This window comes from Meriones unguiculatus, chromosome 20 (assembly GCF_030254825.1).
Source record: "Meriones unguiculatus strain TT.TT164.6M chromosome 20, Bangor_MerUng_6.1, whole genome shotgun sequence".
Lineage (NCBI taxonomy): Eukaryota > Metazoa > Chordata > Mammalia > Rodentia > Muridae > Meriones > Meriones unguiculatus.
Genome location: NC_083367.1, coordinates 66,222,537 through 66,249,733, shown reverse-complemented (window position 1 = coordinate 66,249,733; position 27,197 = coordinate 66,222,537). Strand labels below are relative to the sequence as shown.

Here is a 27,197-nt window from a genome sequence, read left to right as displayed (position 1 = left end):
AACAGATATTTTTGCTGTTTTCCTATGCCAGGCCTCTTAAATATATATTACATATATAATATGTATTTACTATTGTATACATAAAGTTTACAGGACTTTTTTGTTATTATTTTGGTTTCAGTATCTTTTCATCAAAAGAGTTTTAAAGCTTGAATAAAATTACCTTTGGAAGGAGTTGGGGGACAAAGGTCGCTAAAACTTTGACCTATTTATTCTCTTCTTTAGGACGAAAATCATAGCTGAAGTGTGATAAGTAAATCTCTTTGTCACAGTCCTCAGGAACAATAGTTACATATTGGCAATGGTTACACACAGAGGGGTCACTGTCTGTCAGTGGATTTCTCATAAACGGGAGACATGCTCTTGTTGCTGTAGTTTTTAAGATTGTCTCTTTTTCCAGTGGGTGGAGTTGACCAGGTAGGTTGAACAGCTGGAGCTGACCAGGTGCACTGAACAGCTGGAGCTGACCAGGTGCACTGAACAACAGCTGGTCAGCATTTGCCTCTATTAACGTGAATATTGCTGTCGGCTTCCCTCACCCCTCCTTTCTGCGTTGTCCTGTCTTAGTAAAGGAAACCCATCCCCACAGGTCTACGAGTCTGCCTTTTGAACATAACCAGTATGGAGAAATCTTGCTTGGTCTATGTCAAAATCAGTCTTCTAGGCTAGGAGTCACCTTCCTCAATTTCACAGGTGTTTCCAGCATGCTTCTTGTGAGCCCACAGTTCAGGCTTCTAGTAAGACAAGGTTTTCATGAAGCATAGGGTCTGCTGGTATATTTCTCAAATTATCATAATAATACAAACAATTGCCAGGCATGGAGGCGCACGCTTGTATTTTCAGAGCACTTGGGGAGGCAGAGGCAGGTTGCCCTCTGTGAGTTTGAGGCCAGCCTGGTCTACAAAGTGAGTCCAGGACTACATAGAAAAACCCTGTCTTGAAAATAGATAGAAAGATAGATAGATAGATAGATAGATAGATAGATAGATAGATAGGAAATAACTAAGGGCTGGACATATAACTAAGTTGGTAGAGTGCTTGTCTAGTCCGCACAAAGCCCTTAGCACTGCATGAAATGGGCATGGTACATTCTAGGTATACTCCTGCAATCCCAGCCTCTGGGAGGCAGAGACAGGGGACCACGGTTTAACATCATCCTCGTAGAAGTCAAGGCCAGCCTGAGATTCATGAGACCTCACCTCACTAAAATTACATTTTCTGTTTTTTTCTCTTCTCTTCACTTTCCCTCCCTTTCTCCCGCCTTCCCACCCTTCCTTCCTTCCTTCCTTCCTTCCTTCCTTCCTTCCTTCCTTCCTTCCTTCCTTCCTTTCGTAATGTCTTGGGCAGCTAGAGAAGCAGTGGGAATACAGCCTGCTGGCACAGAGACTTCTGCTCAAGTGTAGGTGGGATTCTTGCCTGCTGTGCCCTTGCTTCCTCACCCCTCCTCCCGATGTAAACTGTATTTATGTGGATAGAAGCAAGCAGGAGACATGGCTTTGGTTTTTTTTTTTTTTTTAGAGGAATCTTGCTCTAGCACCATTTGCTCCCCCATCTTCAACTTTGTAAGTCATGATGGAACCCTCCAGAGAAGATATGCAAGAACTAGTCAGCACCTGAAGAGAGGCTCAGGTTCCGGACTTTGCCCACAGGGGTGGCCGCATCAGAGCTCTGTGATACAGAGTTGGTGGGGATGGGAAATGATGCAGCTGTGTGAAAAACAGCTGGGTACTTGAAGGATTAGAACTGCATTGTCTATTGGGTTTGCTTCTGGGTACGTACTGAGGAGGATGCAAAAAAGGCAACACTTGCTCACCCATGTCCACAGCATTACTATCCGTGTTAGCCAAGGGGTAGAAGTGACCTGGGTGTCTGTCAGTAAGTAGATCAGAAAAGTGTGTATAGTCTCTCTCTCTCTCTCTCTCTCTCTCTCTCTCTCTCTCTCTCTCTCACACACACACACACACACACACACACACACACACACAGAGAGAGGAATGTCATTAAGCCTTAACAAGGAAAGAGATTCTGACAGGCGCTCTCATAAAGGAACTTCAAAGACATTATCTTGCATAGGTCAGGCAGGCTGTAGATGGATCAATATTTTGTGTCTCTTTTATGGAGTCCACAGAGCTGTCCTATTCATGGGAGACAGAAGCTAGAGTCTCGATAGTCAGTGGTTTGGGGGAATTAAGGCCAAGGCTTCACAGTGGGCTACAGAGTTCCTGTCTTACAGGGAGAAAAGGATAGTAGGCACAGATGGTGACAATAGCATTCCAACGATATGAAGATTCTTAATTTTGCTGAGCCGAAAACGGGAAAGGTGGCCAAGCTTGTGAGATATGCTTTACTCTAATTACTGAAGAGACTCCAGAAAAGGAACTGTAAAGGTCACTGTTGGGCCTTCATCACTTTGCCATTTATATCTGTGAGAAGATAAGGGCTTTGTGTCAGGTGGACTGTGGCCAGGTGGCATTTCCCGTGCCAGCCCTCCCCTTGGAAGGCTACCTTGTCCTTCTGATGTTGACCTCTGGCCCCACCAACACATGCTGGAGAGAAAGTCAGACTCGTGGATGAGGTCAGCCTCTTTAACTTACGACTTACGACTTTAGCCTAGGACTAGTCGCTGTGATTTTTGCTTTGGGCTTTTGTTTTTTGTTTTTGTTTTTTTAATTGCTTGGCCAAATAGAGAACAATGAAGTGCTGTTGTCCTGCAAGGAGGCAGAGGGAGGAGGGAGGCGGGGCACAGCCCTACCTACCGTTTTTGTCTGCAGAGCCTGAGAGCTGATTTCCTGGGAGTGGTGACAGGTGAGCCTGACTCACCTGCTGCCGCTGTTGCCGTGCTATCGCTGCTATTGCAACAAAGGCTGACATCGCTGTAGACACTGAATAGACAGGTCTGCCTTCCTCTAGATCTCCAGACAGCCTTGCTCCATCAAGAACGTTCACGGACATCTCGTTTATCATACCAAGAGGGTTTGGTTGGTTTGCTAACTTGTTTTTATTTATGAGGTGGCGGTTTGTGCGCAGGCCCTGGTGGGAAAGCAGGGTCGGCAAACAACTTGCAGGAACCAGTTGGCTCCAACCACACGGCGTCCAGGGATCTAACTCGGGCTGTCAGGCCTGGCAGCAGGTACCTTTCCTTGCTGAGACATTAACAAGTCATTTTTGACCACCAGTACTTTATTTCTGGATGACCTACGTTAAATCATTGAGTAATTTATTCACATATATTATGGATAATATATATGTAAAGATATAGATAGGTGTAATGCAGCCCAGACTTATAGCCCAGTACCCCAGACTCACTGTGTAGCCCACGATGACCTTGAATGTCTGGTCCTCCAACTCCAAGTTACTGGCAGTTATAGGCATATGCCTGGTTGGAAGCCATCCTGAGGCCCACACCCAGGGCTTTGTAGGATATACACAAACACTCTACCAACATCCCCAGCTCTGCTGCTTTGCTTGTCCTCGTTGAGAGTTGAGTGTGAAACGCTTGATGGAGTTTTCACATTTTTGTTTGTTTGTTTTTCAGGATTACTTCATGGACTCACTCCCCGTGCCCCCCATGCTTGTTAAATCCCTGCATTGTCCCAAGACCATGTAAAACCCACTGAGCGTTGACCTCCCTCCCGGCAAAAGCCAGGCTGCAGGTAATGACAACTCAGATACACAGCCTCTCACAAAGTGCACGAACTCCTGGGTAACAAAGAAGGGTTTAACTGCTCCAGTGACCGGGTATTTTAAGTGTTTGATAACCACCCCCAACCAGTTATCCATCCATTTGATTCCTGCTTTGTGGCTGTGTACACTTCGATGTGCAAGAATGAAGAATCTGAAAACCTTCAAAATATGCTTGCAACCTGACAGGAAGCACAAACACTGTTGGCTCATCATAGTTCGGTGCTGATCGACATTAAAAGGGTGTGGGGAGGGTTGGAACAAATTTTCATGTGCATTTTACTTACCTAATCAACTCATTGTGCTAACTGGAACATTACAGGAAATTTAAAGAGACAAGCACCTTTTTCTGTCACCTGCTTTCTAACCTGTAAGCCTTTGCATGTTTTTTTCATTGCGTTCTAAAGTCAATCTGCAAGTCTGAGACAGGGTCTGGAGATTAGTTTTATGAAAATGATTTTCTTTCCCAAATAAAAGCTCTTATTTTCTTCCATGTCTTTTTAACCTGCGCTATACCTTCAGGAACTTCTAGTCTTTTCCTTAGGTGGTACTTGAAGACTCCCATGAAGCATGTCACCTGGGGTTCCATTAGTAGGGCCGTGGTTGTTTGGGAGCGGGGACCTTGAGAACCCCTCTGGGCTCGGGAAGATTCATCCAGCTGTCGGTTGAATGTTGTTGTTTTTTTAAATGCCGACATTGCTGAACGTGTACAGACAGTTTTTCTGAAACGGTTCAGTGGGAAAGTGCAGAGTGAAGCAAATCTGTAGCGTTTCCATTGTCAAGTGCTGCAAGTGTAACCTAAAAGAGAATGTTCACAGGGAACGGTACACGTGGGTGACAGGCAAAGACTGCACAAAAGTCCTGAGTATTTGGGGGTCTTGGGATCTGGAGGGATCCCGAGGTCCACGCCCCAACACGATGTGTGTTGTTGCTGTCAATTATAATTCTTATGTAATGAAAATGTAATTTCTCTGGTTGCACGTCTCTAGGTCTAGATTTCCCTTCACTTTTACTTCTGGGGTCATTAGCCAATGTTGGTCTGAAGGAAGTCTTTACCTCCAGCTGATACTTTCCAGCCTTTTTAACAGTGTGCCACTGATAATGCACTTCAAGTCCCTAGCTCACATGCATGAAATATTATCTGTGTGACCAGTGTAGTCTTGCAGGACCAGGGGAACCAGTTCAGTAAACACCTCTTGTCTCTGCTCCTTTGAGTCTTGTCAGGCACGGAGAGAAATGTCCTGCACCCTCCGTCCCCCACTGCTGACTAGGATGACAGACGTTGCTGTTTATTATTATAGTACTTAGAAAACCCTGTCTTTCTGCAGTACAATTTAGATCATGGCTCACACTGATATAACTGTTCTCAATTTAGGTTAAAATGGGGAACTCTGAGAGTCAGTATACCTTCCAAGGATCCAAGAATCATAGCAATAATGTCACTGGTGCTAAGCAAAAGCCTTGCTCTCTGAAAATACGCAGCATTCATGCAAAAGATGAGAAGTCCTTGAATGGATGGACTCATGGGAGCAGTGGAGCAGGCTACAAGTCCAGGTCCCTAGCCCGAAGCTGCCTTTCTCACTTTAAGACTCACCAGCCTTATGCCCCCAGACTCGGCGGCCCCACAAGCAAAGTCTCAAAGGGCGCTGCCCACTCTAAGCACAGAGCAAGCATCCCAGGAAACGACTTCCAGAGCCACAACGGTGCTTTCTTCCCCGAGAATGGCTTCCACTACGTTGGCCGCGAGTCGGGAGACAGCCATATCACCTCCAGGGACTGCAGTGGACACCTCAGCTGCTATGGGAGGAACGAGAGCATTGCCTCCACCCCGTCAGGCGAGGACCGCAGGAGTCCCAGGGTGCTCATCAAGACGCTGGGCAAGTTAGATGGGTGTCTAAGAGTTGAGTTCCACAACGGTGGCAACCCCCACAAAGGACCCTCAGAGGACCCCGGCGGACCCGTCCAGCTGCTGCGATACTCTCCCACGTCGGCGTCGGAAGCCTGCCCGGTGCCCGAGGCCAGGCGGGATTCGGGTGCGGGCTCCCCAGCCAGCCAGCGCCCTTCTCCCACTGACTCTCGCCTGCGCTCCAGCAAAGGCAGCTCCCTGAGCTCAGAGTCTTCGTGGTACGATTCCCCGTGGGGCAACGCTGGGGAGATGAGTGAGGTGGACGGCTCCTTCCTGGCTCCCAGCACCCCCGACGCCAGCCTCCCCACCAGCTTTCCACCCAGTGACACCAAAAAGCCTTTCAACCAAAGCTCTTCCCTCTCCTCCCTCCGGGAGCTGTACAGAGACGCCAAGCTGGGGTGCCGCTCTCCCTCTGGCACCTGCCTGTCTTCCAGTGAGTACATCGGCTCCCAAGCCGGCCTGAGCAACCGTGTCTCATTTGCGTCGGACATGGATGTGCCCTCCAGGGTGGAGGACAGGGACCCTATGCACTACAGTTCCTTCACTCTGCCCTGTCGCAAGCCCAAAGCCTTAAATGAGGATGCTGCCAAGAAAGACACCCTCAAAGCCAGGATGCGGCGCATCAGCGACTGGACAGGAAGCCTCTCCCGGAAGAAGAGGAAACTACAGGTGAGACACCTTGGGGTAAGTGAATGTGTATGGGGGAGGGTTCTAGAATTTTCCATCTGAACCCGGAGCTCCTCAGAACCCCAGGTGAACCGGTAAAGGGAGGAGTTTAACTTAAGACTCATCACAACTCCTTTTCTGATGGAGTTTTTCGTTCTCCAGATTCTCAGCCCCAGCTTCACTGTCTCCACGTCGTAGCCAGTGACGTGGGCACCTGAAGGATAGACTGACTTTTCACAGTCCTGGAGGTTGGAAAGTCATGGGCCACTGTGATGAGATTCTCAGTAGGGCCTGTTCCCGGCTGCTGCTGTCAAGAAAGACACATCTTACACAGTTGGGAGAGTGAGCCCTAGTCTCTTTCTCTTCCTGAAAGGACATGGTACCTTCAGGACTCCAGCCTCTGGCTCGTCTCTAAACCTAACCCTACTCAGAGGCCCCTATTACTGTCTCCTGGTGGGTTAAGGTTTCAGCACAGACTCTGAGGTGGGAGCAGACAGCTCAGCACTGAGCCCACAGCACCCAGGTTCTGCCCTGATGGCCTTGGCACTTGTGTGCAAGTCCACAGGCCTGGTTCTGAAGCTGGTCCAACTGTTATTGGAAGGCATAGAGCTGAGTGCAGGTCCAAGGGAACTGGCAATCTTGGACCTGGCAATCTGAGGCCTTTGCTAGACCTCAGTCATCAAGTAAGAAAAGAAAATTGGAAGGGAGACCGTTTAAGTTCGGATGGGGAGGCCTTCACCACTTGATACTACTTTATATTTAAGTCAGTCATGAAAAAAAAAAGCCGCAGAGAATGTGTATGTGTTGCTAGTGATGGAACCTTGCACATGCTGGGCAAAGGCTCTTACCACTGAGCTGCATAGATCCCCAGCCCTTGGTCTTTTTACTTGGTAAGGTCATACAGTTGAAGGGAATCTGATTAGGCCGTAAATCTATAGGGGGATGTTGTCTCATCCCTGCTAGATGCACATTCATGTGAATAAAAAACAAACTACCAAACTGTAAGCATTAGGAGCAAGTGACAACCTGCAGTGTGCCAGTAGATCATTCCCTATTTATAAAGTTTACCATTGGTTACTTCCTTCTTGTGTATGTCCACCGTTACTACCTCTCTCCCCGAAGGAATGGAGAACAGGTGGCCACCAGCCTGTCTCCAGGAACTTTTTCAAAACCCTCAGGGTAGTAATTTGCTTATCTTGAGTTATTGCCCCTTAAGCCAAATCACCAAACAGTGGAGTTGCTTTGGGATTTTCCCTGCTGGTTCCATTTCCCAGGAGTCTCATGGTGCCTGAGTCTAATATGCTGTTCAGTCCTTGCCACCCCTTTGGAGCCCAGAGCCGGCTGTGTCCAGCTGCTGACTGTCATGTCTCCTCATGCACACTGTCACAGAGTTCAACTGTTTGTTGGGAGCATATTTCTTCATCTGTGTTTGTGGCCTGACTCAACATCCAGTAATCCTGCTCACTGTGAACATACACAGGTTCTGTTTCACTGGTCCGAAGGGACCCGTTAGCACAGGGTATGACTCAACCTTCACAGATAGGCTGAACCTCTCTGCAGTTCTCTGTCTTGTACAAACTTACTTCTGATATATTGCATGCCATGTGGACTTATAAGAAAAATAACTAGAATTTTTAAAAAGAGAGTTTTAATGCTAGAAAGCACTCCTCCAAATTTTGGAGACATCAAGGAGTTTGCAGTCTGCCTGGAGGTCAGGAGATCAGGAGAACAGGGTCAGGGTCAGGGTCAGGTAGTGGAGAAGCAGGTGGAGACCACATTTGTAAAGCCTCAGCCAAATACCAAGACACTGTTGACAACTATTAATCATTATTGAATAGTATGATGAAAAATTTAGACTTTTGAAAAAAGTGACCCATTAGGACAGACTTTTGAAAGTATTGTCTGTGCATTCCTCACTAATTAATCATCTATAGATGTGAACAGGGTTGACTTCTTCCTTCCTTCCTTCCTTCCTTCCTTCCTTCCTTCCTTCCTTCCTTCCTTCCTTCTCTCCCTCCCTCCCTTCTTTCTTTTTTTTGGTAAATATGTCCAGACATTTCTTTTCCTTCCACTGAAACAATTAGGATAAGCTCCATAACAATGCCACCCAGCTGTTTGTGCTGGCTCAGACTGTCATCCCAGCCACTTGGGAAGCTGAGGCAGGATGATTGAGGCCTTCCTGGGATGTAGAGTGAGTTCAAAGCTAGCCTGGGGAACTTAGTGAGACCCTGTCTCAAAATAACAAGATATAGTTATTGAGGACGTAGTTCAGTAAAACAGTTCATACACCAACATCCCCAAAGCTCAAGCCTCAATCCATAGTACCACACAGAGAAAAAGGCAATCCTGCTCAGGAGGAGTCTGTGATCACAAGCTACAGCGAGGCGTTGAGGCCAGAGCTACTTTCTTTCACCCACATAAACTTCTGTATGCCAGCAGTCAGCAGAGCGATGACTCAGAAAGCTTTGCTTGATGGACAGACATTTGTTTTGACTTTAAAAGATGACATAAGAGCAGCCTTTTCAATACAGACCTTTAAAAGCCTACCCCCACATGCGTGAGACTGAAAACCAGACAGCTGAAAAAGAATACCATACTAGGAGACAGAGAAATGTGTACCAGAGAGTGGTTGGTAAACACCTCGTATTAATGTTAGCTGATGAAGACTTTCATCCTGCCTTGGCGAAGCATTGTGTCCTTTCAGTCAGGATAGGAGAGGCTTTGCTGATTTAACAATGTCCCCTGCCCCCATCTCCATGGCTTGGGATGACCAAGTTTGTTTTCCTATTTATGATGTATGTTCATCACAGCAGGTAGCTGGGGTCTGTGGTCCCCTGTGGGACCCAAGGCCGAAGGAACAGCTGTCGTGAAGAACATTCTGAGCAACTGCAGCAGAGAGAAAAGAAAATTGTGCTGACTTGGAAGTTTTCTCTCAGAACGGACATGTTGAATTTCTGCTTACATTTACCGAGCATAGCAAAGGATAAGGCTAGGCCTGATTTCAAGGAGGGGTGGGAAAATGAACCTACCAAGTGCTGTGGGGAGAAACAGAAATATTTGGTGGCATCACTGAGGACTGCTGTGGTTTATCACAGAGATTATATAAGACATGGAGACTCTGTTTCATGCCCCTTTAGTTGTGAATTCTCACTTCTGGTCTAAAATGAGAGACTAGTGGTCTTTCTCCAGTAAGAGGTGTGGAATGTGAGCAAAGGGGCTTACTCAGTGCTTTTCCTAACCCATGAAGGTGGAGATGGGGTTTTGTTTAAGGAGTTAGGCATCATTTTTTGCTTTATCCAGCTTTGTTGGGGTATGGTTGATAAGCAGAGATTAAATACATTTAGCGTGTAAAGCCTGATACCTTGACATGCAAATACAACGGGAATATTTACCATAACCAGCCTAACCAGGTAACATAGTTCCCATTAAACATAGTTATCAGGTTGGCTTTATTTTATTGTGAGGCTTTTCACAATCTGCTGCCTTAGCATAGTTCATATGAATGAAAAAACATCAGCTGTAGTCATAGTTCTGTACGCTGATCTCTAGAATGTACTTGGCTGCTGTAACCACAGCTCCATGCACTTTCATCATCATCTCCCATTTCTCCAGCCTCTGTGCAGCCTCTTTCTTACCCTTGGCCTCTGTGTGTGTCCAGCTCTTTTGGATTCTCATGTAAGTGAGATGGCTCATGCAGCATTTGCTTCTCTTCTGAGTGATGTTACCCTCCGCCCCCTCTACTTCCCGTCATTGGTGCCCTGGTAATCAAGTTTCAGTAGCCACCGTCTATGGTTATGATTAGGTAGGAACTCACAGGTGCTGTGCACACACATGGTAAGCCCTGTGGTCTCACACTCATGTAGCAGTTATTAGGAATTCTGTATTAACCTATTTAAAGACTTTAGGTCTTTTTTTTTTTTTCATTTTTTTAAAAAATGCCCTTCTTAGACTGAGATTTCATCATTGGCAATTAGGATTCTAGATGGACAGTTTTGGACATTGACTAGAGCCTTGGGAAATTCAGGCCCATATGTGAGACTTAGAAATACCCACACGTGCCATTTGTCTCTCTCTCTCAAGGAGGAACAGTCTTTTTTTTTTTATGGCTGGACATTTAGTCTTGCAAAATGAAGTGTCTCCTTTATAAGAATCAGTGACACGTAACTTGGACCCATCTCTCTGCCAGAGGTTTGTTGGTGTTGAAGCACCCTGCTAAGGCTCTTGCAAAGAAACAGATTCTCCCAGTGTTTGGGGGCAGTGAGTCAGAACCACAGTCATAGCTGCCATAGCGTTAACACTGCATTCCTTCATGTCCCGGAGTTGATGAAAGTCTCGACAAAGTGACAGTAAAGAGGAGACTCTTCAAGTATTTTGAATTTCCTGAGTGACTCATAGCAGCTGTTCGATTCGCTCTTTGAAGCAGAGGTGTCAGTGTATAAATAAGAATGACCGCAGAACTCAGTGTGGACACGCTGGAAGATGTTATCATCGTTACTAAGAGCAGTCTGTGTTCTGGGCTCTGTTTTTAGCACCTGGGCCTTGGAAAACACTGTCCAGTTGCCTGGCGACCATTTTTCTATGAAAGAGAAACAGAAAGCGTGACTGAGAATATCTCCATAACGTGGGGTGTTCAAGATAGAGCCCTGACTCAACGGCCCCTGACCCAGTTTCCCTCACTTTAATATTGATGATGAGGAAATAATATTAGAAGCCTACCAACAGCTGGGCATAGTTGATTGTTCTTATAGTTGATTGTTCTTATAGTTGATTGTTTCTCTTGTAGCTATATTAATCTGAGCTGGCTTTTTGCACTGGGAGTGAATTTACTGCTATCTTATGTCGTAAATTCATTGATTGAGTTTTGAGGTGGGATGACTCTCTGTAGCCCAGGCTGTTCGTGGGATTCACTGGGTAGTCCTGAACTCAACCATTCCTCCGGCTTAGCCTCTCAAAGTGCTGATCCGAGTTGCCCCCTGGTACAGGGCTCTATGCATCACCATTGATGGATGTAGCCACACTGTGCTGAGCCTCCACAGAGGGACGTTGCTGTGGGTACCCTAGGCCCTGGTGATGACTGGCTGCTAATTTGTGTTGTGTACAGGAACCTCGGTCCAAGGACGGCAGTGAGTACTTCGACAGCCACTCAGATGGACTGAACATGGATATGCAGGTGCCCACGCAGCCATCTGCCTTACTGTGGTCGGGGGGATCAGCTCAGACCCTGCCTCACAGAAGTGAGTCCACTCAAGCGATTGGCAGCGATCCCCTCCAACAGAACATTTACGAGAATTTCATGCGAGAGCTGGAGATGAGCAGGACCAACGTAGAGCACGCGGACACCTCCACGGAGACTGTGGAGTCCAGCAGCGAGTCCCTCAGCTCACTGGAGCAGCTGGATGTGCTCTTTGAGAAGGAGCAGGGAGTGGTCCGCAAAGCCGGGTGGCTCTTCTTTAAGCCCCTTGTCACCTTGCAGAAGGAGAGGAAACTGGAGCTGGTGGCTCGGAGGAAGTGGAAACAGTACTGGGTGACGCTGAAAGGTGAGTGGGGCACAGTTCACCGAAGCCACGTCCTTCAGCCGTCCTTTCACCAGGAAGGGCTGTGGGGTCAGAAATGGTAAGTATGAAGGCTACTGTGTGTCTAGGCATGTGTGTACATACACACAGAGGCCAGAGGATGGCCTTATTTTGAGACATAGTCTCTCTCTGGCTTAGAATTCTCCAATTTGGCTAAACCAAGTCACCAGTGAGACCCCGAACTCTACCTGTCTGTCCACCTTCTGAGCACTGAGATTGTAAAGACTATTACTATGCCTTGGATTCTGGGAATCCAATGCAGGGCCTCCTGAGAGACCACGCTACACTCTCAGCGTGAGCTCCCGTCCTCCTCCTCCCACTCCCTCCTTCCTCGTGTTCCTTTCTTAGAACAGAAATAGGAATTTGTCTTGCTAAGGTAAGATCGCCTTGCACAAGCCTTGCTAATTAGCAGTCCTGATTGCTTCACTCACTGTGGGGGTGTGGGTTGGAAGAACTCCATCTTGTGAGGCAGAGAGAGGCCTCAGTGAGCACAGCCCTGATGTGTGCAGGTGTAGATGGGAGGAACGGCTTTGGCCTTGTCAGAGAGACTGAACGGGATGTTTCGGGAGTCATGATCAGGACCCTCCCCTCCCCCCCCACTCCATCAGGGGAGAGAGCAGAAACCTGTTCACAGCGTGTGTCACCTGTCTGGCGTGCCTCCCTCCCAGAAGTCCTTCTTAGCTTTCCTCTGTCCTCTCAGGCTTATGGCCCGTAACCTCCTCTGGAGGACATTATGTACTGTGTGTGAAAGCCCCAGGACCCAGTAACTTCTCACTATGGCTTAGGGTCCATATGGTTCATGATTGGCTAAGGAAAGCATCAGAGAGGAGATTTGGAAAGTTGGACTAAAGGAACAGATCCAGTAAGAAGTTTGAAGAGATAAGAAAATAAAGCCTTAGCTGCCTCTGGATGGAAACATTTTGTAAGTGAAAAGGGTTTAAGGATTTGGTTTGCAGGCTATGGGGAATGCATTTCCAGGCCAACAGGATGGATGTAAAAGTAAGCATGTGTTCAAAGAATAGATGTTATCAAATCTCTGTCATTATCAGTCTCAGGATTCTTGCAGAGGAAGTGGCAGTCTGCTTCCTTTTTCTGGTGCCATGTGACAGACTCCTCCTAGGGACATGTAACAGGTCTGCAGAATTAGGCATGAAATCCTTCCTGTGGACCACGCATCCAATCCAATCCAATCCAATCCAATCCAAACCCTGGCTACCTCCCATAACCTTCATGTCTCCACCTCTGCCCTCTGAGGATTCACTGTGTTAAGGTCAACTTCCTTGTCTTCAAGTCTAATGTATTTAGGTTAATCTCATTTGAAAACAGAGATATGTATATACTTAAACATGTAAGTAGAATTTGAAAATTACTCTTGAAGTGATCATGTGGGCACATTGGGAAGAGTTTTCTGTAGAGAGGGATCATGGCTGAACCATCTCGTGACCTGCTGTCACTGATACATATGTGTATATGAGTAGTAGCCCTATACTAGAAGACATACCCCTGTGCTTCTTTAAAACAATTGTTGGCTTAATAATTATGTCTAATTATAAAATTAAAGCAGATTCTTTGACCTGTAATTCTTGTCCAGCTTATTAAGGAGAATGAAATATTTAAAATCACAGGCACCAGCATTTTAAGAGTAATGCTTAGAGTTGAATCATATTTGATTTTCTAGCTTTTGGGATAAAACATGAAGTTGTACATATAAGCTTGGTATTCACTTATAAATGGCCAGGTTCACTTAGTTATATCCAGTTTCCTGGACCACACAACTGTAAGCGTAGCTAATACATGTGGGATTTTTTTTTTCAGCCTACCACACTTAAAAAATACCTTCAAAGTAATACAGGCATGTGCTCGAGAATGGGGGTGCTGAGGAAAAATGGCCTGAGTTCATATCTGTGCTCCACTGTCTTCCGGCCTGGGGCATCCACACGTGACTGCATCCCTGGTTTCTTATTGGTAGACGGGGTGCGTCACTCCGACAGCCCTGTGGCACAGCTGTGTGGCGAGCACGCCTGGGGAGCTGGGTGGTACCCTGTCTTGCTCACGCCGAGCACACCCTCTAGTCTTCATTCTGCTCCCGAGAGCGTATCTAGGCATCCTGCACATCCCGGACTTTCCTTGTTTGAACACTGGCCTCTTGCAGGTGTCTGGGGACATTTGGGGACTGTGTCACTTCTCATGCCCTTTCTACACTCTCTCTGGTCATGTGGCCGGGACGTTCTTCTGCCTTTGTCTTTCCCAGGCTGTACTCTGCTGTTTTATGAGACCTATGGGAAGAATTGCACGGACCAGAGCAGTGCCCCGAGGTGTGCCCTCTTTGCAGAGGACAGCATCGTGCAGTCTGTCCCTGAGCACCCCAAGAAGGAGCATGTGTTCTGCCTGAGCAACTCCTGTGGGGATGTCTACCTTTTCCAGGTACTGCTGCTGCTGTGCAAATGGAGGGGTGAGGTGATGGCGTGTGGATGAGGAAGATGAGCCCAACAGGAATTAAAAGGAAAGGGTCCGCACGAGCTCAGCGAATGTTTCATTAGCCTTTAGGATTAGGGTGTGAGCAAGAGGCTGTGGCTTCTCAGACCCACCAGTGCCAGGACCATGGCCATTCCTATAGCGGACATTTGTCTGGTACTTGTGAAGCCCAAGGATGCTGCCCATCCCATCTGTGCCAGGACGAAGAGAAAATATAGTGATCTGTGCTCTGCATAGCCTATGATCTCAGAGAGGGGACTGTCTGGGAGTTCCACACTGAGATCTTTTAAAGAGAAGCTTCGGCCACTCAGGAATCCTAGTAAAATACAAAGAAAAAGCTTTTCAGGTACAGTAGACCCTCCTGTAGGAGTGTTGTGAAAAGTGATATTAATACCCAGGATGTCTGCAGTTAGGGTTTCTAGCATCTGATAGGAATGCCTGGTGTCCTGCTGTGCCCTGCATACTGATGGGCTGCGGGTGCCCTCGATGAGCACCTGTGTCTTCTTGGCGCACTTAGCCAACTTCTTGGTACTTTGGACATTGAACAAGTAGGTTTGTAGGGGTGTACAGAAGCTAGGCATGGGGTAACTCACACCCATAATCCTAGCACTTGGGAGGCTGAGGCAGGAGGATGACTGTGAGTTCAAGATGATCCTGGGCTGCACAGTGAGTTCCAGCATAGCCTGATCTATACAGAGAGACTCTATGTTGAAAAACCACCACCAACAACAACAACCGGAAGAGCATACAGGATTGCTTTTAGCATGAATGTAATATGTATCACCTGATCTTACCATGAGTAGATGGAGCCTTGTTTTGTGGGCTGTCACTGTGGGCTATTTTTGCTCTGTTTTATTTTGTTTGTTGTTTTCTGATTGCCACACTAAGGTCTCTGCCTTTTATTTCTGCGATGAAATACCCTGACAAAGATTAACCAAAAAGAGGTTTGTTTTAGCTCATGATTCTGCATCACAGTCCATCATTGTGGGGACTCACAGTATCTGGGGGGAGGGGTTGAGAGAGCAAATCAAGGAGTACTCACAGTCCAGGGCAGAGAAGAAGCAAATGCACAGACAGTTAGTGCACAGACAGCCCACTTCCTCTGCTCCTACAGTCCTGGACCCAGGGCCGGGGAATTGTGCCCCTCTCAGCCTGGCCATTTCATATCAGTTAAAGTGGTCAGGACAGTTCCCCATAGATACGGCCACAAGCCAGCTTCATCTCTGCAGTGCCTCAAGGAGAGGCTCTTCCTGGAAGATCCTAGGAGGTGTCAAGCTGGCAGTCAGAACTAGGCAGCAGAGGCTCTGCAGTCCCTTCCTGTGTATCTCTTGATGGTCTTTTCTCAGGGTCTCTGAACCTGAGTTGGGCGTTTACATTTGGGAAACTAATCTTTTTTGTTCGGTTTTGGAAGAGAGCCCTTGGTTTTGACACATCAAAGCATAGTCTGCCATTTTGGAGAAAACTTTTGTGTTCAAGTAATCTCAAATAGTGCTCCTATCCTATGTTTAGGCCACTAGCCAGACGGATCTGGAAAACTGGGTTACTGCCATACACTCTGCGTGCGCATCCCTCTTTGCAAAGAAGCATGGGAAAGAGGACACCGTGCGGCTGCTCAAGAGCCAGACGAGAAGCCTGCTTCAGAAAATCGACATGGACAGCAAGATGAAGAAGATGGCAGAGCTGCAGCTGTCTGTCGTGAGTGACCCCAAGAACAGGAAGGCCATCGAGAACCAGGTACCATTGACTGCGTAATGGGCGGGATTAGGTGACACCTGGCATAGTCTTCTCTTTGGAAGGACACTGATCTTACTCATGAGTGCTCCGTCACATGACCTAGTTACCACCCAGGAAGCTCCACTCCCCAGTTCTGTCACCTTGGGGATCAAGACTTTGACATGGAGATTTGGGGGAAACACCAGTTCAGTCTTACCGATCTTCACTCTAAGGCTTGGGTGGTTTGTTTTACCCTCTTGTTGTGAGGGAGCTTTTAAATGTCCCCGCACATGTGGAAGGCTCGAGTTCCTTTCAGCAGTGTTTACAGGAGGGACTTCTAGGAGGTCACTGCATCACAAGAACTGTTGTATGCATGGATGGATTCGTAGCTGGGAGGAAATGATGAGTGAAGGCCTGCCCTGAAAAGGTGTATTTTGTCTCTGCCTCTGCGTCTCTCTGCATCGCAGCCACCATGAGGTGAACCGCTTTGCTCTACTCTCTGCAGCCCACCGGGTCTGTCTGCCCCGTGGGTCCAGACATAGCATAGCCAGGGACCAGGCATTGAAATCTCAGAAGCTGTGAGCCAGGATAACTTTCCTGCTCTAAACTGATTTTGTCACTATGGTGTAGACCTGACTACCTTCTTTGTATTGAAGGTTAGAGGTGAATGTTGTTCGTTTGTTTTTTTTTTTTTTTTTTTGGAGGGGAGTTGGTTTTTCCAGACAGGTGATCTCTTTGTAGCCTTTGCCTGCCCTGGACTTGCTTTGTAGACCAGGCTGGCCTTGCACTCACAGAGATCTGCCTGCCTCTGTCTCCCTGAGTGCTAGGATTATGGGCATGCAGCACTGCACCCAGAAAACGTGGTGTTTTTAAGTTGGGAGAAAGCGTGGTAAAAGTAGCAACTTTGGGAAGTGTTGTCTGAGGGAAAGACTGACCAGGGGAAGACAGTAGGCAGGAAATGGCAATGGTCTTGGGTGTTGAGCTACAAAGGTTTGATAGCAAGTGACATAAAAAAAAAAAGTTTTTGACTTTGTTTTAAAAATGTCAGAATGCAGTTTTCTGTAATTCTATAGAATTTATGCTGCCGAATGGAACTATTCTTATGGAAGATGCTCTGCACAGACTTCCTGCTGGCAGAGCTGAGGAGGAGAGCAGAGGGTAGAAGGACACGGGGTATTGACCAGAGGATGGTTGCTCTGACCTGGAGCCCAGCTGAAGTCTCCCTTGTCCCAGTCGGATCCTGCTTTCATCTGGGAAGGGTTCACCCAGCAGACAGGCATAATTTAGGAGAACAGAATTCTCATGTTCCAGCACGGAGGAACAGTGTTTCCAAGAGAAAGTCCCAGGAGTTTCAGGCTAGGGGGAGATAAAAAGACCTCACAGCAAAGGGTGGAGCAGAAGTCAAGTCTGCGCTTCCCCTGTGCTTTGTCATGCATGCACTGCATTCTGATAACTATTATCTCTAGTCTCCATCTTAGACTGTGGTTTTTTTTTTACACTGATAGAGGAGGATTGCTCATGAATTCCAGACTAGCCTGAGCTACAGAGTGAGACCCAGCTCAAACAAAACCATGAGAGGAAAATGTTTACCTTAGTAACTTCCAAAGCACACATGTGTCTAAGAAGAGTACCTAGATAGCATCTTAAAGCAAGCCAGGTTAATTAGCTATTTCATTAATAACTAAATTTACAGTGTCACAGGGTGGTTAAACTATTTTGGGGCTCTTCTTAGGTTAATAAGAAGAGGTTAATAATTCGCTCAGCAATTTGTTTTGACTTTTCTCTTACTGTCCCTAGTTTCATGGAAGGCGTCTTCAACACACACAGCTTTTGAATACTGGTTTGTCTTCCTGTTTGTTAATCCTTTTGGTCCAGAAGCTGTCTCTCCTTAAGGCTTCAGCTTCCCTGACCCTCCCAGTCCTGTGGTGTGCGGGGATGACACTCGGTGCAGGGGATGTGGTGCGTGGGAGCGTGAGGATAAGGGCTAGCGTGGCATGGTCCTTGCACTTCAGGGGTCCAGTGCCACAGCCTGTGTGTTAGGGTTTGTGGAGTCCAGTGTCAGTGAGTTGATAAGTCTCATATGGTCTGTGTTGGGAAAAGTATGGTGTTAGCTCTTCCTGCTTTCTCAAGCTGAGCTCCAGGACCAGGTATCATTGCTCAGGAAGAGGGATGCCCAGTTTAGAGAATTATGGTTCTTACACCTACTCAGAAGTTTAGTTTTAGGGAGAGAAAGGGAACATTTGGCAACACTGAGGCCAGAGAGGCCCAAACACGTGCTTTTTAAAATATTTAAATTTGGGCTAGAGAAAAGCCTCAGCAGTTAAAAGCACTGGCTGCTCTTCCATAGGACCAGGGTTTGATTCCCAGCACCCACTTGGCAGCTCACAGTATCTGTGACTCCAGTTCCAGGGGATCTGATGCCCTCTTCTGGTAACAGGAGCTCTATCCACTGGTCTTACTTTTCCCAACTCAACTGTCAGTGAGAGGGCCCTTTGCTCTCCATTTGCTAGACCGAAAGCCCACGACAAGCATGGATTGGAGTCCAGAGACTCCAGCTATGACTGCTCAGGTTCTTGTGCCTGAGAACAGAGGAGGACCCAGGCACATATGCACAAAGGTAGAAATAGAGGCCGTTTATCAAGAGTGAGAACAAGACTCCCAAGAATGACAGTGGGCCAGAGACCACTCAGCTGGGAAAGGTGTGCCTTTACATGCTGTTAACGCTGTGTCCGCCTTCTGCCCCATTTGTGTATTGTATTCTCTTCAAACATGCTCTGTCCTTTACACATACTCTGGTGCAGGGGTTCTAGTCTTCTGTTAACTGGCTTGACACATGTGCTAAGCTTGATCCATCTTTCTCCAGGTTTCTTTCCTTGGCTTGCAGTTACTTTTAAATAATCCACAGGCTTGGACCAACGAGGTCACAGCTCCCAAGCGTCTTTCATGTGTTCTGCAACTCACCCATTTCAGAGTTCCCACTGTGAAGGAGTACTCTGGCTTGTTGCTGTTTAGAAGTCACAGCTGGGCTGTGCACTTTCATTCATGTAGTGTTTTCTTCCAGAAACTTCAGATCCAGCCATGGTGGGTCCTCATAATACCAGATCCTGTGGTGTAGGTGACGTCATACAAGATAGACAGAGTCTCTGGAGCAGGATCTCTTTGAAGTTGTTGGGTGGAGAAAGTGGCTGTCAACGCCCTTTCCTAATAGAAAGACACTGTCACGGTGACAATGGCTGCGTTTCATGCTGCTGTGGAGGTCACATGCTTTGCTTAAAATGAAACATGCTGCGGTCCTGTCCTCTGGCCTCTGGGCTATTTCATGCGGCAGATGATGTAACTTTCATTTGAGCGTGTCCAATGTGCAGCAGACCCCGCTGTGTGTCCGCATGGTCAGTGCCTTTGAAGTCCTGAGGGAGGAAGCATTGTAAATTAAGTCCAGTTAGTACTTTATTTTCCTTTCCGTTTATTATCTCAAACAAGTAAGTGAGGACAAAAGCCTCACCACCCTTAGGCATTCTTGGCATCCTCCCAGATGGCTTCGCCCTCCCCCTGCCCTGCCCCCACAGCCGGCCTCATCACGTGCCCTTCTCAGGAACCAGGGGTCCACCCAGTGGAGAGTGGGCTGGAAAGGGAGTGCCCATATGCTACCAGGCCTGCCATGATGTTTGAAGGAACCCCATGGCTGGGGCTGCAGCCATCTCTTGCAGCCTTTGTGTACCTTGGGTGGCCTTTGTTTTATTTCTTATACATTTACTTAAAGGTTTGAGATGATAAGGAAGGATGCATTTTAGACATTTGCAAACCATGGTGAAGGCGCAGTGTGGATGAAACCTTGAAGACGTGACAGGATGTATGGGGGATGGGCACAACTGATGGAGGAGAATGGAGACAAGCGTAGCTGTGGACGGGCTTGGGGGCTAGGCTGGTTGGTGGTGGTGCAATGCACAAATGCGGGCTTCCTTGAGTGGTCAGTAGGGAGACGGTGGAGGTATGTTGGACAGCAGAACAGGTCAGTGAGCTTTTATGCAGTACACGCTCTAGGCTAGGGATGTGTGCAGACGGGAGATACTTCTGTCCTCAGAGCGTCCTCCATCAGGAAGGACAGACTGGGCCCGTAGTTCTGACACAAGATAATGAAGTCAGAGCTATCATTTTGCAGCACCAGAGAAGTGAGATGAGGTTCATCCTCCTATGTATTCTTGGTAGACTTCCAGAGGAGGGACTATCTGAACTGCTTCTTGGAAATAAGGCTTTAATCAGAAGAGGGTCAGAGAAGGGTACCATGGGCAGTGTGATGTATTTTCACACAACCAACCATGTTCACATGTAACCAACACATCCAGTCATGAGGTTTCCCGGTTGCAGAACCCTTTGGCATTCCCATGCCATAGAAGATGACCCCCTCTCCACTCTGGCCTTCATCCAAAGCCCACTTAGCTGTTTCCTCTACTCCTAGTCTCTTCCTGGGACTTATAAGCAGAGAGGACTCCAGTCATGGTGCACACACGTGCCTTCCTCTCTGTCTGCTTTAGTCTTCTGAGACCTTCTCAAGGCACTTCTGACTTTTGGGTCTCTCTACCCCGTAGAGACTGCATCCATTTGAGGGATGAGGGGGCAGACCCTTAGGTGAGTGGGGTCTCTGACAGGATACAGCTGGCGAGCGGCAGAGCCAGGAATAATCCCAAGTCTCCTCTTGAGTACTGAGCTACTGCACCATGGGATTTAGGTGAAGTACATCATGCTTCCTGAGTTGGATGATTTTGTATGAATGAATGATAAAGTATTGGTTCCCTGGCTCCCATAACTTGGGGTTTCCAGTTCGATTTGAAGAAAACTTTACCGGCTATAAAATGTGTGACTTACCCCAAAGAAACAAAACAAAGATGGCTGCCGAACCATGGCTTGCTGTTGTAACCTCTCGTCAACTTTGATAGACCTTTGTCACCAGTTGGGCTCTTTAGTGAACATAGGTTTGGTTGTTCACCAAGCATAGAGTGGGAGTTCTAAAAACCCATTCCTCCAAAAGGAAAAAGTAAATTATCTTTTAGGCCAAACCTAGTAATGGACAATTGGGCCAGATGTTACAGTTGAATGACTCAGAGAGAGAACATGCTTTCCTAAGAGGGTTGGGTGCGGCAGGAATGCTGCCATCTTTCTTTAAATTCATCACGTACTCATTTGCCCCATCATTATTTTCATCATTAGGCTTTGTCTTCTCCCCTTACCACTATTTTACAGCCATCCAGAACATCTCTGGGCTCACTCACCAAACGTAGCTTTGCTATCAATAAAGAGGAAACTTGTCATTGAATTTGTGTCAGTGTTCAGACCTGGGAGTTTCCTGTGGGCTTTCATTATTAAAAATTTTCCTTTGTATGGGACTGGTGATATGGCTTAATGGATCTAGCCTAATGACCTGAGTTTTGATCTGTGGAAGGAGAAAACCAGCTCCCAAAAGTTGTCTCTGACCTCTACACTTGCAATGTAGGACCCATGTGCACGCACACACACACACATACACACACACACCCTTTTATAATAAAGGGTAATAAAAGGCTTCATTAAACTGAATCCACCCATCTCTTGTGCCGTCTGTGTCCTTTCTGTGTATTTATTGTTGTATGTGTACCAAAAGGAGTATTCAGGTTGTAAAGTAGGCTTTTCCTTCCATGTCCAGATAACTTATTTAAGAACTTTGTTCACTGGACTGGGGAAGATACTCTGTAGCTGAAGATGACCTTGAATACCTGACCTCACCTATACCTTCTAAAAGCCGGGCTCCCGGCATGTACCACATGCCCAGGCTGTGATCCAGCCTTGGGCTTTGTATATGTTAGTTAGCAAGCACTCCACTGACTGAGCTTCATCTCCAGAACTCACAAAGTGTCTGTTTCATGCAGAAAGTTGCATGTTGAACTTGTAAGGGATGCATGAAGAGAACTTAGAGCAGGATTGTTTATCCAGAATGAATGACTAACATGGGAGGTTTTGTCTGGTTCTTGCCAACAGGAGATGACACTGGCATGGAGGAAATCAGTCACCCTTGACAGAGTCCAATGCCCCGTGGTCATTCTAGGCAGTGTGGAGGTGTCCACCAGGGTCTGTGGAATGGCAGCTTTCTGTCCTACTCTGAGCCTTGCTTGGCAAATCCCCTATGGCTCTCTGTACCTGCTGGTCTGCAAACAAATGGTTGTGATAGATTGGGAAGTCAGGAGAGAGAGCCCTAAACAAATGCCATTTGATGGTGTTTCTTTGTCAGCTCCTGACTCCTCGTTTTGAAGAAATACACAGCAACTCGTGTTACGTAAATATTTGTAGTCACTTTGTTTTTCAGATATTCGGGTGGTGGTTAGTCCTCCAGACACTGAATAACAGTGAGCGCTGAATGCCTGTCCTGTCTCTGAAGTGAGCTTGCTTGTCATCATTGTGGAAAACCTTAGATTAAACATGAGCACCAGGCCACTGTCATCACGCGTGCTGTGTTTGTGTGCAGCTTGTCCAGTAGAGAAGTGGTTCCCAATCTTCCTAATGGTGTGACCCTTTAACACAGTTCCTCATGTGTGCTGCCTCTGACCATAAAATTATTTCATTGAGACTTCATAGCTGTAATTTGCTGCTGTTATGAATGATGTAAATATTTGATGTGCAGGATATCTGATAGGTGACCCACAAAGTGGTCGTGACCCACAGGTTGAGAATCACTGCAGTAGAGGCTCTGAGAGTGCAAATGGGAAGGAAAATGAAAAGGGAGACACGTGTTTTCACTTTACACCCCGTGTTGAGTCAGCATTTAGTGCTGTTCTGTAAGCATCAAGCACTTTGGCTTGTCACTGTATTGGGACCCCCAGCTGCCCTTGATCTTGGCTGTCCTGATGAAGTATGCCGTGTGGTGTGTGTGTGTGTGTGTGTGTGTGTGTGTGTGTGTGTGTGTGTGTATGTGGGCATGCGTGCGCATGCGCGTCCCGCTGTGTTTCTGTAGGATGGTGTGAAGTGTGGGGAACAGGCGGCAGATTAAAACCACGCGACTACAGCTGCGAGTAATTTTTCCTTGAACAGCTGTGGAAGGGATTGCACTTGCAGAGCAAGCAACTCGGACTTGTAACTGAGGTCAAAGTTTCTTTTCTTGCTGTTTAAGATCCAGCAGTGGGAGCAGAATCTGGAAAAATTCCACATGGACCTGTTCCGCATGCGTTGCTACTTGGCGAGCTTACAAGGTGGGGAGCTACCAAACCCTAAGAGTCTCCTTGCTGCCACCAGCCGCCCATCCAAGCTGGCTCTTGGCAGGCTGGGTGTCCTGTCTGTTTCATCTTTCCATGCTCTGGTAAGTTACTGGGGAGGGCTGGCCCAGCAGCTTGTACCTTTCCTCAGCTGGTTGCTAATGCCTGTGCCGGATGTTAGCTTAGTGACTGACAAGGGTTGCCAGAGCCTAGGTTCTGGGGACCAGCAGAGGAGACTAAAGTTTCCAGTTTCTCAGATGCTTGTTTTAGGAGTCCAGCTGCTAGCTGGTAGTTACTCCGTATTCTTATCTGCCTGGCTGTCTCTCCTCGTACTCTTGGGAAGGTGGGGTTCCTGAGGAGTGGTCCTACTGGGTAAAGAAGAAAAAGGGATTAAATGTTGTTAAACTTGGGGCTGGGATGGTAGCTCAGTGAGCAAAGTGGTTTCCTTGGTAGCATGAAAACCTGAGTTTCATCTTTAGAACCTGTACTTGGGGAACTTCAGGCCAATAAGAACCTAGCTCCAAAAACAGGAAAAAAGAAAAAGAAGATAGAGGGTTAGGGATATGGCTCAATACTTGAAGCAAGAAGAAAGGAGTTTTGATTTGCATCCCTGCAAATACTGGGTGGCGGTGGCTACCCACCTGTAATTCCAGCCTTTGAAAGCGGGACACAGTATTCCAGAGCTGAGCAAGCTAGCCAGACTAGCAAACTGAGTTTGATTGATATTCCTTGTCTCAAAAGAACAGGGTGGAAGAGGGGTTGAGGGAGATTCTGATGTCAACCTCAGGCCTCCCCACATGCATCTGCACACACACACACACACACACACACACGCGTTCCCACACATATACAAGCATATAAATACATAGGCACATACACCATGTACGCATGAAAAGGAGAAAAAATTAAAAATTAAAAGAACAAACAAGGTGGAGATACCTGAGGAATGACACTCAAAGTTGTCCTCTGGCGCTCATGTGCACCTACAGACACATGAGCACACATGCAAACACAGCGCATAAATGATGCGGGTGTGGCCTATAGTGCTGGGAGCCCTGGGTAGAGTCTGAAATTGCTTCTGGCTTTTGCAGTGAACTGGCTCATCTCGAGGAGTGCTGAGTGGTTTTGCTGACAATGCTTCCACATCTGAATGTGGGAACTTGGCTTGTGCTACCTAGATAAGGCATCTGTGTGGAGGCTGGCTTCTGTGTGTGAACTGTGCAGCAGACACACTTAGAGCAAGGCTGATGTCTCTCCAGTACTAACACTTTAGGCTTTAAGATGGTTTTCAACTGTGATTTCCATTAGGTGTGTTCTCGAGATGACTCTGCTCTCAGGAAGAGAACACTCTCCCTTACCCAGAGAGGAAAACACAAGAAAGGCATATTTTCTTCATTGAAAGGGCTGGACACTCTGGCAAGAAAAGGGAAGGAGAAGAGAGCTTCCATAACTCAGGTGAGTTCACAACGTGGGAGGAAAAAGGGGTGACAATCTTGACACCTCTGTTTCCAGACTGCCACAAGCCATAAATGCTTTTTCTTCTGGTAAAGGTTAAGTCAGAGTTGATTCAAAGGAATCTAAGTTTGTCAGGGACTTCTCCCCATGTGAAATATACATACTGCTTCATTTGCTTTAGCATACCTCCAAAGGCAGACCCATCTGTGCAGTTTTTTAGGAACACAAGGAATGAGAATTATCAGAAAACTGGTTTGGGGGTGTGGCCCAATTGCTGGAGTGCCGGCTTAGGGTGCCTAAAGCGCCATGTTTGATTCTGAATAACCAGGAACAGTTGTGCACAAGTGTAATTCCAGCACTTGGTAAGTTAAGGCAGGAGTATCATTCTCAGTGACTTTGAGATCAGCTTGGGCTAGAAACCCTGTCTCTAAAAAATCAAAAACAAAACAGAGAGAGAGAGAGAGAGAGAGAGAGAGAGAGAAAGAGAGAGAGAGAGAGAGAGAGAGAGAAAGCAAAGCAGAAAATGAGGCTTGAGTGTGCTTCAGTAGTAGAGTTCACCTAATATGCACAGGTCCCTGCTAGAAAAAGAAAAGCGTGTGTGGTGGGGGTGGGTTTAAGAATAATTATTAGAAAAACAACCAACACTTTTTGTTGCCTCATAGCAATTTATGAAAATGAATGTAGGAAAGTGATGCCAATCCAAGGAACTGCAGCCAGTTTCTACTGATGATTGTCCTAGATCCTGTTGATAGCGCCAGATTCTATTGCTGGTCCTAGATTGTATTGATGGATTGTTCTAGATTCTACTGTCAGTCCTAGATCTTATTGATAGCGTTAGATTCTGTGCTAGTGCTAGATCCTTTGCTTCCTCAAATCTTTCACCTTGACAGTTGTATTTTGTCAGCCCACACTACAGAGGGAAACCCAGTGCCCTGAAAGGCTGAGTCATTTACCTCTTCACGAGTCTGTTCACCATGCCATAGGCGGCGCTGGGACTCAGACTTATCAGTAGTGTCCAAAGCTCTAACAGAATAGACGGTTGCTGCTACATGTTTTCTGCTCTTAGCATTGTATTAAGGGAAAACCAAAACAAAACAAAAAAAGAAACAACTCCAACATTATGGCCCTAGGTTCCATGAACTGCTTTGAGAGCATGTTGAATGTCCAGATCTGAGGTGTCTCTCAACATCCATAATGCAGCATGTGCTAACTGATAGCTTTCTTCCTGGTTGATAGGTTGTAGGATTTTCTTTTTCAAGAACTGTTGAAAGGAAAAGCTATAAGATGTATGATTATGAAAGTGAGAGAAAGATATTTGTAGTGGCTGTTGTTGTGAAAGTGATTTTAGTTATTTTAAAGAGATGGTCATAGTTTATAGAAATTTATTTCCTAATTTCTGCCTCTTTGGCTGTGAACACCACTTATGGACTGAGTAACTGAAAACTTTAAAGCGTCAATGTTTTACAATCCTGAACTAGTGAAGCATGGGGTTAATAGGGATTGCATCAATTGGTAGAAAGCTAGCAAAGTATATGTAAGCTCTTGTATGTGACCAGGGCTTTCTTAAGTCCTCAGACACAGTAAGAATACCCCCTCTTGAAAGGTCCAGAGAGATGGCCCAGTGGATAAGTTGCCATCAAGCTTGATGCTGTGAGTTTGGTGGCCCAGCTCCCACACGGTAGGAGAGAACTGACTCCTGGACTGTCCTCTAACTTCTCCATCTTTACTGTGGCACCAGACCTCCCCACACAAATAAATAAATGTAAAACAAACTAAAGACTCACAGTTCTGTTTGCATTTTTTTATTTTGTTGCAAGAAGTTATTGTTTGTTGGATATAGGAGTGGTTAATTACAATCTATTGGCTAATATTGGGCTTGTGTTTTCTGAATGGAACCTCCAAATTTTGTTCTGCATATAATGTCAGGGTCAATTTTTATATTAATCAAGATAACCTCATGCAATTAAAATGATAACATGATAGCTAACTGGATAAGTTGCTTATTTTTAGAGGTACCATTTAGTTAATTAAATGAATCTTACTATGTTTCTCAGCATATCTGATAACTATTCTCAACAAAAGATTTCTTGATAAATAAAATCATTTGGTTGAACATTTTTGTTTTAAAGAAGATATGCAATCAGTACTTACAAAGTTGAATAAAGTTGATTTATTAAGTATTCCTAGTTGAATATTTAATGTTAGTATACTACAAAACTTAGAAGAGAAAATTTACAAAAATATAAAATGATTTCTAGTCTTTTTGGCTTTAAACAAACCTCTATTAACATATTGTCTTCCAATATTTATTTTAAGCACATTAAAACACAGTGATAAGATTGATTTCATGGCTTTGCCAACTCTATTCCACATCTTCTGAAATGCATAATTAGTTAAAAAAAAAAAAGCAATGTCAAGACAATTCAAGATGACTTGAATTGCTGTGAGATATCACAGAAAAGTAAATATGAAACTGTGGGAGGAAAGAATGTAGATTTTCCTGAAGAGGGG

At 46.3% G+C, this 27,197-nt stretch overlaps 1 protein-coding gene across 2 annotated transcripts in view; it reads left to right on the top strand.

The window, feature by feature from the left end:
* Positions 1 to 27,197, top strand: part of Tiam2 (TIAM Rac1 associated GEF 2) — a 194,027-nt gene that overhangs the window by 88,384 nt on the left and 78,446 nt on the right. For both annotated transcript variants that reach the window (XM_060373453.1, XM_021648942.2), the window contains exons 2-8: positions 3,536 to 3,653; positions 5,057 to 6,256; positions 11,355 to 11,790; positions 14,078 to 14,250; positions 15,811 to 16,035; positions 23,150 to 23,335; positions 24,540 to 24,686. In XM_060373453.1, coding sequence (XP_060229436.1) covers positions 5,063 to 6,256; positions 11,355 to 11,790; positions 14,078 to 14,250; positions 15,811 to 16,035; positions 23,150 to 23,335; positions 24,540 to 24,686 — 2,361 coding nt within the window. In that variant the 5' untranslated portion in view covers positions 3,536 to 3,653; positions 5,057 to 5,062. The remainder of the gene's footprint in view (positions 1 to 3,535; positions 3,654 to 5,056; positions 6,257 to 11,354; positions 11,791 to 14,077; positions 14,251 to 15,810; positions 16,036 to 23,149; positions 23,336 to 24,539; positions 24,687 to 27,197) is intronic.